At 43.3% G+C, this 15,758-nt stretch overlaps 1 protein-coding gene across 1 annotated transcript in view; it reads left to right on the top strand.

Moving 5' to 3' along the window:
- FRAS1 (Fraser extracellular matrix complex subunit 1) overlaps positions 1-15,758 on the top strand; it is a 487,428-nt gene that overhangs the window by 26,878 nt on the left and 444,792 nt on the right. The window contains exon 2 of the mRNA XM_040418026.1: positions 4,916-4,947. Coding sequence (XP_040273960.1) covers positions 4,916-4,947 — 32 coding nt within the window. The remainder of the gene's footprint in view (positions 1-4,915; positions 4,948-15,758) is intronic.

The raw sequence follows: 15,758 nt of genomic DNA on the forward strand, positions 1-15,758 counted from the left end.
GTATTATGCTGCTCACTAACATACCATCGCAGCCAGGACTTCAGTAGCGTCCTGGCTGCCATGGTAACCGATCGGAGCCCCAGCATTACACTGCTGGGACTCCGATCGGAACTGCCCACTGACACCAATGATGGGGGGAAGGAGGGGGACCCTGTGGGATATGGACGGCACATTCATTGGTGGTGCAGTGGCCACAGTCCCTCCCCTCCTCCTCCTACTCTGTCCTCATTGGTGTTCAGCGGCAGCCGCGCACAGTTGGGGAGGGAGGGACTCCCTCCTTCTCCCTCCACTGTGCCGACCGGCTCATCAGGAGAAAATGGTGCGCACAGAGAGCGCGATCATATCGCTGTTCGGCGATATGGCGAAAATCCATATCGTGGCCCAAATTTATATCGCATATCGCCTATATTGCCTATACCGCCCACCCCTACCAGGAACCATGATTCGAGTGCCTGCACAAACGCCAGGATCACCCAATGAACTAGCATTTTGCTCGTTTATCAGGTGATGGGCAGCACATTTAGACAGCCAGATGATCGGGAACAAGCGATCGCGAGAACTGTCGTTCCAGACAATCTGAACGATTATTGGTGTGTCTAAATCCACCTTTCCTTTCAGACTGCAGATTGAGCATAGATCATACTCTAACACAATTCACACACGCCAGTTAAGCGCTGCCACCAAATTCCAAATCTAGCACAACACACCCTGCTCTCCAGCAGTCTCATGGTTAAGCACTATGGATTCTTTAGAAAGTTATTAATGTGTTGAACTGTTCCTCAACTCCAGTCCTCAGGCCCACCTGCCAGTCAGGTTTTCAGGATTTCCTTAGTATTGAGCAGGTGATATCATTACATCAGGACTTACCTCAGGTATTCATTCTGTGGTATATCTTCAAATCATGACCGGCAGGTGGGCCCTGAGTTTTAGGCCCGTTAAAACCAGACAGTGACACAGATCCATTTTTGTTTGCTTTTATTTTTTATGGTGCAATTTTTTTATTTTTTGTTCTATTTCCTGAACGTGATTATTAGGGCAGCCATCATGGTCTGAGCTGTTGTTAACAGCATTCAGAGATCTGCTTTACAGCAGCCACCATGGCCCATAGACACAATAGTCTTAAAGGGGTATTCCCATCACAGACAATGGGGGCATATTGCTTGGATATGCCCCCATTGTCTGATAGGTGCGGGTCCCGCCCCTACAACGAGAACGGATCGGGGAGAGCTGTGGCTTCAGGATGCTGAGGTTTAGATCCTTGATATGTACTTCCAGAAAAATAAAGAAAGATTTACCTGTTATGAACAGCATTTTGGTTTAAAATTTTTAAACTATTTTATATGGTTTTTAAAAGTTTCAGTTTACCATTACAAAAAAAGGAGCTTCACTCTGAGCTGCTTTTATACCAGTGTAAGGCTGGGTTCAAACGAGCGTGTCCGGATTAGGTCCGGATGCGTCCCGGTGTGTTGCGGCAAACCCGCGCGAGTAGGAATGCAATTGCAGTCAGTTTTGATTGCGTTCCGATGTTCAGTTTTTATCGCGCGGGTGCAATGTTTTTTGCACGCGCGTGATAAAAAATCGACTGTGGTACCCAGACCCGAACTTCTTTACAGAAGTTCGGGCTTGGGATCGGTGTTCTGTAGATTGTATTTTTTTCCCTTTATAACATGGTTATAAGGGAAAATAATAGCATTCTGAATACAGAATGCATAATAGGTGATCAATTGAGGGTTAAAAAAAAATAAAAAAATTAACTCACCTCCTCCGCGTAGTTCCCGGTCTCTTCTTTACTTCTTTAATGATGAGCTGTCGGCTAGAGGACCTTTGGTGACGTCAGATCACATGCTCCAATCACATGGTACATCACCACGTGATGGACCATGTGATTGGAGCATGTGATCTGACGTCACCAAAGGTCCTTTAGCCGACAGCTCATCAGAAGAGACTGGGAACTACGCGATCAAGAGGAGAAGGTGAGTTAATTTATTTATATTTTTTTAACCCCTCCAGCGCTATTTTACTAAGCATTCTGTATTCAGAATGCTATTATTTTCCCTTATAACCATGTTATAAGGGAAAATAATACAGTGAATAGACTGTCACCTAGCAACCATGCGTGAAAATCGCACCGCATCCGCACTTGCTTGCGGATGCTTGCGATTTTCACGCAACCCCATTTACTTCTATGGGGCCTGCGTTGCGTGAAAAACGCAGAATATAGAGCATGCTGCGATTTTCACGCAACGCACAAGTGATGCGTGAAAATCATTGCTCATCTGAACAGCCCAATTGAATTGAAAGGGTCCGGATTCAGTGCGGGTGCAATGCGTTCACCTACCGCATTGCACCCGCGCGGAAATCTCGCCCGTGTGAACGCAGCCTAAAAGGCACACCTCTGGTGAGAAATGATTTTTTTAAAATCATTTATGTAATGCTTCTTACAGGAGATGTCAGTCTTCTTGTGGGAACGAAAAATATTATACATGATAATTCGATAAAGTTTTATTAAATAAATCCCCAGGTTACAAAATCCACCTGTTTACAAAAAAATATTTTTAATACAAAAAATGAAATAAAAAGCCCAGCACGTAATTGGCCTGATGTAGTCAACTCCGTAAAAAAAAAACGTAGAAAATATTAAAATTCAATTGTTTTTTAAAAGCCACCTTTTTGCAAAAAAAATGTTTTTAATGGAAAAAAAATTAAAATGTAAAAACTTCTCCACGTAATTGGTATCATTGCATTCATAATGACCTTTGTTAAAAAAAAAAAAAAAACACCTAAGAAAACCATTCCTGAATTTCAGTTTTTTGTTTATCCGCCACAAAAAAATAAATAAATAGTCTTACAAGTCTTCAGGAATACTGAGTTTTTAGCAAGTGCCTGCAGCCTGCCTCTGTAAACAGAAGATTCATACTTGGGGTACTTTCACACTAGCGTTTTTCTTTTCCGGCGCTGAGTTCCGTCCTAGGGGCTCAAATCCGGAAAAGAACTGATCAGTTTTATCCTAATGCATTCTGAATGGAGAGTAATCCGTTCAGGATGCATCAGGATGTCTTCAGTTCAGTCTTTTTGACTGATCAGGCTTTTCAGAAAACCGTAGCATGTTGTATTTTTACCTCCGGCCAAAAATCCTGAACACTTTGACTGAACGCCGGATCCGGTCTTTTTCCCATTGACTTGCATTAACGCCGGATCCGGTGCCGCGTGTTCAGTCAAACTGGATCCGGCTTTTGCATGTTAAACCCGAAAAATGTGAAAAAAAAGTTAAAGTCCATAAATGGCGGATCTGTTTTTTCCAATGCATTTTTTCATTGTGATCAAAATCCTGATCAGGATTCAAATGTAATCGATTTTCACACGTTTTTCCGGATCCGGCGGGCAGTTCCGGTGTCGGAATTGAACGCCGGATTTAAACAACGCTAGTGTGAAAGTAGCCTTACCTGCTCCCTGCCACTGGGCTGCCTCTGCTGTGTCCATGTTCCGGTCCCTGGAGTGTTTACATCTGGTGCTGCATGGGCATGGTCACATGCCCCCCTGAAGCCAATGACTGGCTTCAGCCGTGACGTGGTCAGAAACAGCATACCGCTGCTGAAGCCAGTCATTGGATGCAGCAGAGCATGTGACCATGCAGGCCAGATGTAAACACTCCAGGGACCAGAATATGGACACACAGGAGGATCGTAATGGTGGAGAGCAGGTTATTTTGAATCTTGTGTTTAGAGAGGTAGGCTGCAGGTACCTGCTAAAAACTCAGCATTCCCAGAAACTCAACTGTTTGAGTTTTCTAGGTGAAAAATAGAGATTTCTTTAATATTGTGATCAATAGATGCATGTCAGCCCATCTGTAAAGGTAGGCTATTCACCTGATACAGACTACTATAAATGGTGCAGACAAAGGCACAACAACTGATTTTTACTGGTCACGTGAGTGCAGTTATGGTGGCTCAGTGGTTAGCACTTGCAGCGCTGGGGTCCTAGGTTTGAATCCGACCAAGGACAACATCTGCATGGAGTTTGTATGTCCTCCCTGTGTCTGCGTGGGTTTCCTCCCACCCTCCAAAGACATACCGATAGGGAACTTAGGCTACTTTCACACTTGCGGCAGAGAGATCCGGCAAGCAGTTCCGTCGCCGGAACTGCCTGCCGGATCAGGCAAAATGTATGCTAACTGATGGCATTAGTAAGACTGATCAGGATCCTGATCAGTCTTAAAAATGCCTGATCACTCGAAAAAATGCATTGAAATGCCGGATCCGTCTTTCCGGTGTCATCCGGCAAAAACGGATCCGGCATTTATTTTTTTACCTTTTTTTTAGTCTGCGCATGCGCATACCGGAACGACGGATCCGGCATTCCGGTATTCTGAATGCCGGATCCGGCACTAATACATTCCTATGGGAAAAAATGCCTGATCCGGCGTTCAGGCAAGTCTTCAGTTTTTTTAGCCGGAGATAAAACCGTAGCATGCTACGGTTTTCTCTTTTGCCTGATCAGTCAAAACGACTGAACTGAAGACACCCTGATGCAAACTGAACGGATTACTCTCCATTCAGAATGCATGGGGACATACCTGATCAGTTCTTTTCCGGTATAGAGCCCCTGTGACGGAACTCTATGCCGGAAAAGAACAACGCAAGTGTGAAAGTAGCCTTAGATTGTGAGCCCCAGGGGGACAGCTTGATGTCTGTAAAGCGCTGCGGAATATGTCAGAGCTACATAGGTGCTTAAAATAGTAAATACATGTAATAATAGAACAGTACTTGTTATCCAAACTAATCACTGTTATGACATGTAAATTAGATAAGAGGCCCAGGAAACGATCGATCCTAGAAGCAACTTCAGAAATGAATAACCTTTCTATTCATTAGTTTATATAAAACCCCTTCTAATTGCTCTGTTTTTTCCTTTACAGGTGCTTGTCTCTTCCAGGGTTCCTTGTTTGCGGTATGTCCATTTTTCTGATTTATTTAGATATGCAGTTTGTTCTGAAGATGCTGGAAAATGAATAACAAGACCTTGTTTCCTTCAGTAAAGAGATGATTTTGATGATTAGTTTCCTATTGCTTGCTGCATACTCACCTTTGGTGTCTACGCACCGAGTGTACAGGAAGTGTCCAGAATAAAGAAATATGGCGTAAAATCTGGCCAAAAAAATCCCCAATCTCAGTGTGTTTCGCTGGCTGATATCAGCACTAGGCTTCTTAGGCCTAGTTCACACGAACATTTTTTTTGCGAGTGTACGGGCCGTTTTTTTGTGTTCCGTATATGGAACCATTCATTTCAATGGTTCCGCATTAAAAACGGAATGTGTTCCGTAAGCATTCCGTTTCCGTATTTCCGTTTTTCCGTTCCGTTGAAAGATAGAACACGTCCTATTATCGCCCGTAAATCGCGTTCCGTGGCTCCATTCAAGTCAATGGGTCTGCAAAAAAAACGGAACACATACCGAAATGCATCCGTATGTCTTCCGTATCCGTTCCGTTTTTGCTGAACTATCTATTGAAAATGTTATGCCAGCCCAATTTTTTCTATGTAATTACTGTATACTGTATATGCCATACGGAAAAACGGAACAGAAACGGAAACACAACGGAAACAAAAAACGGAACAATGGATCCGTGAAAAACGGACCGCAAAAAACTATAAAAGCCATACGTTCGTGTGAACTAGGCCTTAAACAAATATGTATTTCTTCTAGTGTGCCCTGAATAGTAGGTTAGGGATTTTTATATTTTTTATCAGGATGCAAAATATTTACCATATTGATATGTTTCATGGTTTGCTGCAATTGTTACAAAAGTAAAGCTTTTTTTTGTTACTTCCTTTCCGTTTGCAAAATTTATGCAGTAGAAATTAGCAGTGATCCAATTATTATCTACTGGATCGAATTTTATAATATTAAATGGGTTGTCCCATGAAAAATATTATACATTTTTCAAACCAGGCCCTGGATCTCTGAATACTTTTGTAATTGCATGTAATTCAATGTTTAGTATAGCCAGTGAGTTATTCACTGAAATCTATCTGTATAGCGCCACCTGCTGTTTGCTCTTTTTACAAATTCTCTGTCCAGCTCACTGAGGTTGACATACATGCTCAGTTCCATCTTTCAACTGCCATCAGCTGCAACAGAAAGGCCACGTCCCCTGAGCTGCAGCAGAAAGGCCACGTCCCCTGAGCTGCCAGCTTGAAATAAATCTAGCAGAGCAATTGTAGCAATGAATGGACAGATCTCTGGATCCACATGAGGTACAGGGCTGGTTCTAAGGCTACTTTCACACTAGCATTTTAGTTTTCCGGTATTGAGATCCATCACAGGGGCTCAATACTGGAAAAAAAACTTACGTTTTGTTCCCTTTTATTGTCAATGGGGGAAAAACTGAACAGAATGGAATGCTCCAAAATGCATTCCGTTCCATTTAGTTGCGTTCCCATACTGAAGAGTAAACCGCAAGTTTGCTAGTTTGCTTTCTGTCCTGGGATGCGGAGCAAGACGTATCCGGCATGACCCCCAATGCAAGTCAATGGGGACGGATCCGTTTTCTCTGACACAATAGAAAACTCATCCGTTCTCCATTGACTTTCAACGGATTTCATGACGGATCCGTCTTGGCTATGTTAAAGATAATACAACCGGATCTGTTCATAACGGATGCATATGGTTGTATTATCAGTAACGGAAGCGTTTTTTCTGAACCCTGCCGGATCCAGTAAAAATGCTAGTGTGAAAGTAGCCTAAGTTTATATGATATTGGATTTAAATTTTTTACATTAATGATATAAACTATCATAACGGTGTATGTATTTATTGACAGTTCCACACATTATGCTGTTTACTGCCGGCGGTTAAAGCTGGATATATGCAGAAGCCAGTTACCTGCCTAAAAGTGAACGGTTCTGAATACTGCTCAGATGTGGTAATAAAGTTTGCTGAAATCTTTTGTAGACCTTCCATCCTTAGGGGATGACAAAGGGTCGCTCATTAATAATTCTATGTGAAATCCATGTTTCAGGGCTTTTATCTTTTCACATTACAGCTGAAGCAGATAAATATTTTACATTTCTCCAAAGCTTTATTGACTGTAGATGTTCAGAGAGTTTCAGCTTTTAGACTCGGTTAAAGGGGTTGTCCGGCCTTGAAGCGGCCTCTTAATCTGCGTCCCTTAACATTTCTCACCTGTCTGCGGTCTCACTGCTGCTCCGTTCACAGCTACTTCCGGTCCCCGCAGAACCATGAATCAGCTTGGTCCCGTGAAAGTTGCAGCCAATCACAGGTCTTAGGCTAGGTCTACACGACGACATTTGTCGCACCAATGTCGTGCAACAATTTTTATAATGGCAGTCTACGGTGTTGCACTGCGACATGCGACATGTTGCACTGCGACATTTGAGATGGATTTTTCTGTGACTTTCACGTCGCAGTTGCAGCATGTCGCATTGCGACACCATAGACTATTATTATAAAAATTGTCGTGCGACAAAATGTCGCTGTGTAGTTGTGCCCTTATAGTCGCGCGACTTATTAACAACCTGCCAGAGCTCTCTGGATCTGGCATTGCCAGAATATGCCTGAAATCCGACCACAACCCGGCAAATACTGTATGCCTAGAATCAGCTAGACAAATATCGTTGCGCAGCCTGCCGGAGCTCTGAACACTAGTGAGAAACTAGCCTTAGCGGTCAAGTTGGTTTGAATGATATGTCACAGCTGTCCCTGCACAGAAGCCCTCCATTGCATAAAGAATAAAAGACGTTTTTCTCAGAAGCGCTGCAACCGATTTCCACAAGATCAGTATCAGTTTTGGTCAGCGGCATCAATTCTGCCTGGTTTAATAGGGTTGCTCCTACTGACAGGTTCCAGAGAAGAATATAGTGCTTTCTGCACTACGCAGCCCTGCAGGGTGAGTGAGTGGGAGGTCACGGTTAATAGGCAAAATGAGGTTTGCTCTTGGTACTCACAGTTCATAGGAGACCCTGGGCAGGTGTACAGCAGTGATGGAGAGGCTGGCACAGAAGTCCTCTGGGGCACTCTCAATGTATAGGGACCAGGCCGATGGTAGATGGAGGTGCCCTGGGTGTTGTAGGTTTAATGTGCCGGTGGCAAGATCCCTTTAAGTTCGTGACGCCAGTGCCGGTAACGGTGGCACACCGATTTATTGTGGTAATAAGTGAGGAACACAAGTTGCAGTGAACCAAAACTTTTGTTTACTGAAACAGTTAACTATTTACAGTTTTTTGTTCAGTTCCACATGTACAAGAAGATAACAGGCAGGCTTTACATCCAATGGCAGGCACAATGTTCTTGCAAGATACTCAGAGGGTTAAACACTTACAGATCAGGCTGCACTTTTCCTCAGAATCCTGTCTGTCTTTATCCCAAGGCCCGTATGCCCTATTGCTGGCTTTATCCTTGGTTAGGGAAACTTCCTCAGGTATATATCTCCTTGCTTTGCATATATATCCTTCTGCCCTTCAGCTCTCTGTTTGGCTGGAACAATAGCTCTGCTCTGTACTCTTATAGGAACTTCAGGTTTCTCAGGAGGCAGGCTCTTCTCCTGGTAGCAAGCTAGAAGCCTGGGCTGTCTAGCTACATATCAGAGGCTGGATCCCAGCTACCCTCTGGCTAGGGTGCAACACTTGGCTTCTCAAAATCCACTCCTCTTTTCACTCCCTCTCCCTGGTCTGGACCTGGCTATTTATACTAGGGGGTTCCCTAGCTCCCTCTAATGTCTAGGAGGAGGAACTACACCCCTACAGGCCTGGTACACAGGAGATAACATAAATAACATGACAATTTACATTGAAATGCCATATAAAATACAATAACCATGTTCCACAAGAGGTGGAGAACAACGTGGCCCAATTGACCCTTGTGTAGTGCCCACCTTTACCTAGTGGGACACTACATTTCCAGCTTCATTTCATTGACAGATTGTCTTAAAGAGACATCCGGCTGTGAGGAGATGACATACTTGAGCAAGGTGACAGTCGCCTGTAGGCTACATCCCTTCGGATTTACAAAGCATAGTTTAGCACATCCTTCTTGCCTAGAGGGATAATCCGCTCTGTGCTTCAAACTGGTATTTGTAACTCATCGTAAAATCCCAGTGAAAAATTCCATCTCCATTGCCCTTGCCTATGTATGGGTAAGCGGAGCAAGTACCTTTGTTTTATAATTGGGCATAATGACCACCTACCATAAATCTCTTTCATCAGTGATTACAATCTGACCCGGGCTCTAAAGCTCATGGCAAAGTATTTCCGTAATAAATCACTGGGTCGTGCCAGGAAACAATCTAAAATATGTTCAATGTAAACTATATATATATACAGAATATATGGAAACTTACCACACAGGCTATACCCAAGCATAAGTGTCATAAAGCTGCATTTATAATGATGTGCCATGGAAATGTTAGGTTTAAAATACAAGGAAATCTTAACCTTCTGAGATTTCGGATGTTTTCTATATCTGCAGTACTTGTGACAGCAGATGATTGATGTCGAAATCTTGTATATGAAATGACCTTAGTAAAAATGTAGGCTTCTGAGATAAAACTCAGATAAATAGGACAATGACATTAGCATCATTTACTGAGCCTGGAATATCAATAAAATAGGGGGAAGAACGTGACCTAAAAATTCCCTAATAATTATAGGCAGGTGGAGTGGCACTAACCAAGTGCTCAAACAAACAGTGACATGTGAACCCACCATGTGTATAGTGTCGCCACCTCCACTCTGTAGCCAAAGGGATATGAAAATGTGTCCCAATATCAAACCGCCTCCTTGAACCTGGAAGGCTATCCAGGTACAACTATGGAGAGGTATGATACGAATCACATGCAAGCTAATCACCAACATCTGATGCTATAGTGGTAGCATGAGAGCCAGGAGACAAGAGTGCATTTGTGTGATAGACACTACAATGTCCCAGCGCTCTCAAACAGGCTGTGGTGATTAGATTGGGATGAACAGGGTTGGGTGCAGATCAGGGTGCCCTGGTGATACGGCGTCCTGATACACTGTGTCAAGCATGGATCACCTCTGTGCTGTATGATTCAGGTTGTAGCACCACAGCCAAAGGTATCCTGCAAGATCGCACCCAATCCTACTTCCCAAAAGAACTCTCATCTAGCTCATGCTATCGCAGTAATACTAGCTCAACGCGTTTCCTCTATGTAAGAATTATCAGGAGCAAAGATAACCTGCCTATCTAAGCTGAGCTATCTCATTCATTCAGAGCAACAGCATGACAGCACTCTGATTTAAGGAGGAAAGCCCTCCCCCATTGATGACGCAGGGATCGCATGTTAGCCAATCATGTGTGGAAGGGGCGGGGGTGCCTATACACCTCCCACATCACGCTGGCTAGACCAAAGTAAGCGATGCCTGCATCTAGGTATAGTGTATATGTATAGAGGAATACTTGGCAAAACATTTAATAATGCTAGATGGAATATCGAGAAGGGATATGTGAAGGAAACAACGAAAATCAGCAGCAACCGCCTATGTAGATGTCATTATCCATAGGGAGCACAATACAAGCTGAGACTATCTGCATCACAAAAACAGTGAACAATCGATATTGGTTACCATTGGTTACCACGGGAGGAAGAACGAAACAACGTTCAAAAAGTGCCATATATGTATCAGATCTGAATTTTAATCAGGGAGAGCATACAAAAAAAAAAGGGGGCGGGGCGCCTGTTTTTTTAGGCAACTATTCAATGAAACTGAGGTATGATATATGGTCATTCAGCCCGTTAGGGCGAAGGGTCCACAATTTAAAGGTCCATTGCGCCTCTTTTTGAAGGACCCTCTGATCCAGGTTTCCCCCTCTAGGAGAAGGTCTAACAATCTCTATCCCATGAAAACAGACTCAATATCCCCCGAGTGACACTTGTTGACATGACAGGACACAGGAGTGTCCACGTTCTTTTTGATATCATTAATATGCTCCCCAATACGACGGCGAAACTCACAAATCATCTTCCCCACGTATTGGAGCCCACAGACGCATGTGGCCAGGTAAACCACACCAGAGGATCTGCAGTTAATAAACGTACGGATGGTATATGTTTTCGCAGTAACTGTACTGCTGAACTCAGAACCCCTTTTTTTATAGAATCACAGGCTATGCAACCGCCACAGCGAAACGTCCCTTTAGGGGGGTCTCCTAGCCATGTAGAAGAGACTGGAGACTGAAAATGGCTGTGGCAGAGGCGATCCTTAAGATTGCGGCCCCTCCGAATTATAATTGAAGGTGTGGAGCCCATAAGGTGACCCACGTCAGGGTCCATCAGTAGAATCCCCCAGTGCTTACTGATAATATCACGTATGGCACCACTTGCCCCATCGAAGGTGGCAATAAGGTGAACCTGCCCCTGGCTCTCACCTCGCTCCTGAGGATTTAATAATGCCTCACGAGTGCAGGATACCGAATGCTGATAGGCAGAGGCAAGTATGCCACAAGGGTATCCACGATTGATGAACCTGTTAGTCAAATCACCAGCTTTGATCTGAAAATCTATTACCCATTGTGTTGCTAGCTTTTAAACAATATAAAACCTGCTTATACAGTTTCTTCTTTACAATTGTTCTCCCTTCTGGACAACCCCCTTTAATATGTCCTTTTGGGGTTCATTAATGTAATGGAGTGATTGGCACGATTGACAATTGTATGAACGCTCGTTCCCGATATTCCCATCTAAAAGTGGCACCTATCACAGCGATCGCTTTGTTAATGGAATATTGAGACAAAATGGATACTTACTTGTTGAGAAGTATACTTTAGCTAGAACAAGAATCTTACTTTCATGCTTCATTATGTACCTCAAGACAGTTTCTGTTCATCTCAAGCAAGCAGCTTCCCCCATCTGGAAGGGGGAGGGGGGAATTTCCTCTTGCACATAGATGTGACAGAAAATACAGAGTTTATAGCCAATAGAAAAGATATACGCCACCTTACACCCCCCACTCCTTCCTGTCCTATATACTGTCTGCTGTTCCGCAATAAACCAGAGATCTTGCTTTGACCCCCAGCTGTGTGTGTCTCAGTTTGACCTTTCCGTGCACGTACTCTTTTAACATTGGTTTGGAGCAGTACATCAACCGAACTGGCAGTTTGACCACATCCAACACACCATGTAATACATGGTTGGCAATGTTAATATACATACTGCCAGCTGAAACAGATGTACCGTGCCTGTGCAGAAATTGTCTTGCATAGCTTGGACATGCTATTCCAGGGTCAGGAGAGAGGATGCTAATGCCTGGTCCTGTTAGTCAAGGGGAGAGGGGAATGGCCCGCACTGGAAAGGGGAGAAGCTGAGGTGCACCACGGGGCTAGGGCTTGCCCCTCATTGCATTTTTTTTTTTTGCCAACGTTGCAGCCGATTTGCAGGATCAATCCTACTAGGCAGTATGCTTGGTTTAACGGGGTTAATCCTACTTATAGGTGCTCTTTAAGGAATAGCTCATAAAGAAATTCTAGTTTAATAGTTTTGGTGGCTTTTAGATGGAGCTTCACTTTAGCTCAAGTTCAAGCTTTCCAAGCTGCTGCTTGTTCCTGAGAAACACTTGATATCATTTCAAACCCAGGAAGGGGTGTTTTTGCTTCATTTTTTCATTTCTTTTACCTCCTGCATTTCTCTCACATACGTTTCTGAATACCAGCTGGTTTTTCCATTAATCAATACAGAAATTGCAGTTTCCATCTCGTTTGCCTCGAAAGAAAAAAATTGCAGCAAAACAAAGTTTGAACAGCAGAGAAAGCAAATACTAATATCATTCAAATGGTCATTGGGGAGCAGTTCTGGGAAAGCGATGTCTTCACATTTAGGGAGAATTATGCTAATATCCCTCTCCACAGAATTTATTCCTTAAAATAAGACATCTGGTTACATAATCGGAGCTGTTTGGCAGCTCACACGGTTTCTAGTTCTTTTAAACAAATACTCTGTGCCATGTTTCTCCTGGGCATCTACGAAGGTAGAGCATGGTTCTAAGATTAGATCTCTTTTATCTGAGTTGTGACATCCAAGCAGGCAGGAAAAGTGGTTTCCCCTGTGAAATCATCTCTTAAAGTTAACTTTTTACTTTTGCCTGACATTTGCCTGGCTCTTTATAGTTAGAAGTCCACCACATATATCCCTTAGTCTTTCTTCTTTCCCCTTGCTTTGCAGACAGTTTTCTTCAGAAAATCCTAGCACAGTTTTACAGTCAGTTTTAGATGCTGTCTACAGGTTCTGATATTTTTGATGATAAAGGCCGAGGTCACCATTGCACAGAATTTTTTTATTTTTTTGGCTTTCTTTAAGAGGTTTTCCGGTTATAATGATTTTTAAGAAAGTGCTGGCAGATTCTTACTTACCTGCTCCACGCCGCTGTCGTCTTCTGTGCTGCCTCCATCTTTTGTCCCTGCACTGTTTATACCCGATGCTGCATGGGCATGGTCTCAGCTAATGACTGGCTTCAGCGGTGATGTGCTGCTCCAGTCATTGGCTGGGGTGGTGCAATAAACCATACCCATGCACGCTGGAAGAAAGTGCAGGAACCGGAAGCTGGAGGCAGCACGGAGCATGTAGGTATGAATCTTCTGTTGTAGCAGGCAGGGTGTGAGCATTTGACAAAAAATTATTATAACTGGAAATTTCCTTTAATGCAACATGAAGCAACTTTTTCAATAGTGTTCATGAAAAATGTCCTGCCATTTTCTGTTATAGAGTCTGTTCAACTCCTTTGCAAGGCAGGCGATGCTGCTGCTTCTGACTTAAATCCAACAGTACATTGCTCATGGTTATCTCTGCTCTCCCCTCCTTTTTCAGTGTTAGGGCTCATGCACACGAACGTATTTTCTTTCCGTGTCCGTTCCGTTTTTTTGTGTGGACCGTATGAGGAACCATTCATTTCAATGGGTCCGCAAAAAAAAAAACAGAAGTCACTCCGTGTGTATTTCCGTTCTGCAAAAAAAATAGTACATGTCCTATTATTAACCGCATTACGGACAAGGGTAGGATTGTTCTATTAGGGGCCAGCTGTTCCGTTCCGCAAAATACGTCATCCATATTTTTTGCAGACTGCAAAATTCGTATGGTCGTGTGCATGAGCCCTTAGAGATAGCAGCAGATGTGGGAGGAGCAGGTTGTATACATCAAATCAGAGTGTGAAGAAAGGGAAGACATTCAAATATTCAAGGCATTTAGATCATACAGGCTGTTTTCTATAGGTACGGAGGAGAGCAGGTGTGTAGAGGTAGTGGAGAACACCCTCCTACACTATGCAGGTGGAAGAGAATCACTTACTACTCAGCAACCGTGTCTGTCAGCACAAAGAATAAGAGATCCCTCATGAGCTCTAGAAGGTGATTCTTTACAGTAATGACGCTGCATTGATACATGGGAGCTAGTGAAGACCGCTGTATCCTGGACACACAAGCAAGTTGTGAACTGCGCAATAGAAAGTCTAAAAATGAATAAAGGAGCGATGAGCCCCGCCGGAACCCTTTTAACTCAAGGCAACCATTTAATCTGCTTCTACTTCTACCCTCTACAGCAATTCACTAACATATGTCTGTTATTGAATCACCAAATCACTAAAGCTTTCTGTTACTATGTCCTTGCACTCAGCCTTAGATCAGAAATTGGTTGCTATCTGGATGTGCTGCTTAACATACACATAATGATGGCCTGTATCTTGCAGGTGGTCCTGAGGCTAGTGGACAGAGTCCTCTGGTGCCATGATTTAAAGTGTAGTAATTCTTTAAAAAAATATTGTTTTAAGAATTTGAAAATGCTTTAGTCAAAGTTAACACTAAATGCTAGAATGTGGCACAAAGCTGAGCCACTGCCACAGAAAGAACAGACAAAGCAAGAGTTACCATGGGCCCAGGTTTATTGTGTGAGACCACTCTAAGGACCTGTTCACACGGCCGCATGAACAAGTCCGAACCCGTTATGGAATTTTGCGGAACGGGTGCGAACCCATTCATTTCAATGAGGCCGCAAAAGATGCAGACAGCACACGGTGTGCTGTGCGCATCCGTAGTTTCCTTCCGCGGCCCAGCAAAAAAAGATAGAACATGTCCGCAATTGCGGGCAAGAATAGGCATTTTCTATGATCGTGCCGGCGATGTGCGTTCTGCAAATTGCGGATCCGCAAAACACTATGGTCGTTTGGAAGAGCCCTTAGGTACATGCTTTTTTTCTACCACATTCTGTAATAAAAGAGCTATAGGAAAAATGGATGTCCCCTGATCTAATCTGAAGAATTTTTGGTACATTCAAATTAGTCACCATTTCCTTAAAAATCTGTAGCTACACTGTATCAGAGTCTCCTATTTTATTTTACTGTGGTCGATAGTCTACACCAGGCATCCTCAAACTGCGGCCCTCCAGCTGTTGCAAAACTACAACTCCCAGCATGCCCGAACAGCCTACAGGTATCAGCCTACAGCAGGGCATTGTGGGAGTTGTAGTTTTACAACAGCTGGAGGGCCGCAGGTTGAGGATGCCTGGTCTACACTGTGGAAAGGATTGATTTTGAGTATAACTTTATATGTAATATGCTGTTTCTTTATGCCTTTCATGCATAGATCTCTATATGAATGAAGCTCTTCTACTGAATAATTATTTCTTTCATTCTTATTTATACTGTCATGCAGCTTGTATATTGATCCATTTTAGTCATGGAGGCAAGCATTTGTAATGGTTATTTTACTGGGTGTGATTCAAGAGAAATGAGTAATGACAATG

Source organism: Bufo bufo, chromosome 2, assembly GCF_905171765.1.
Source record: "Bufo bufo chromosome 2, aBufBuf1.1, whole genome shotgun sequence".
NCBI lineage: Eukaryota > Metazoa > Chordata > Amphibia > Anura > Bufonidae > Bufo > Bufo bufo.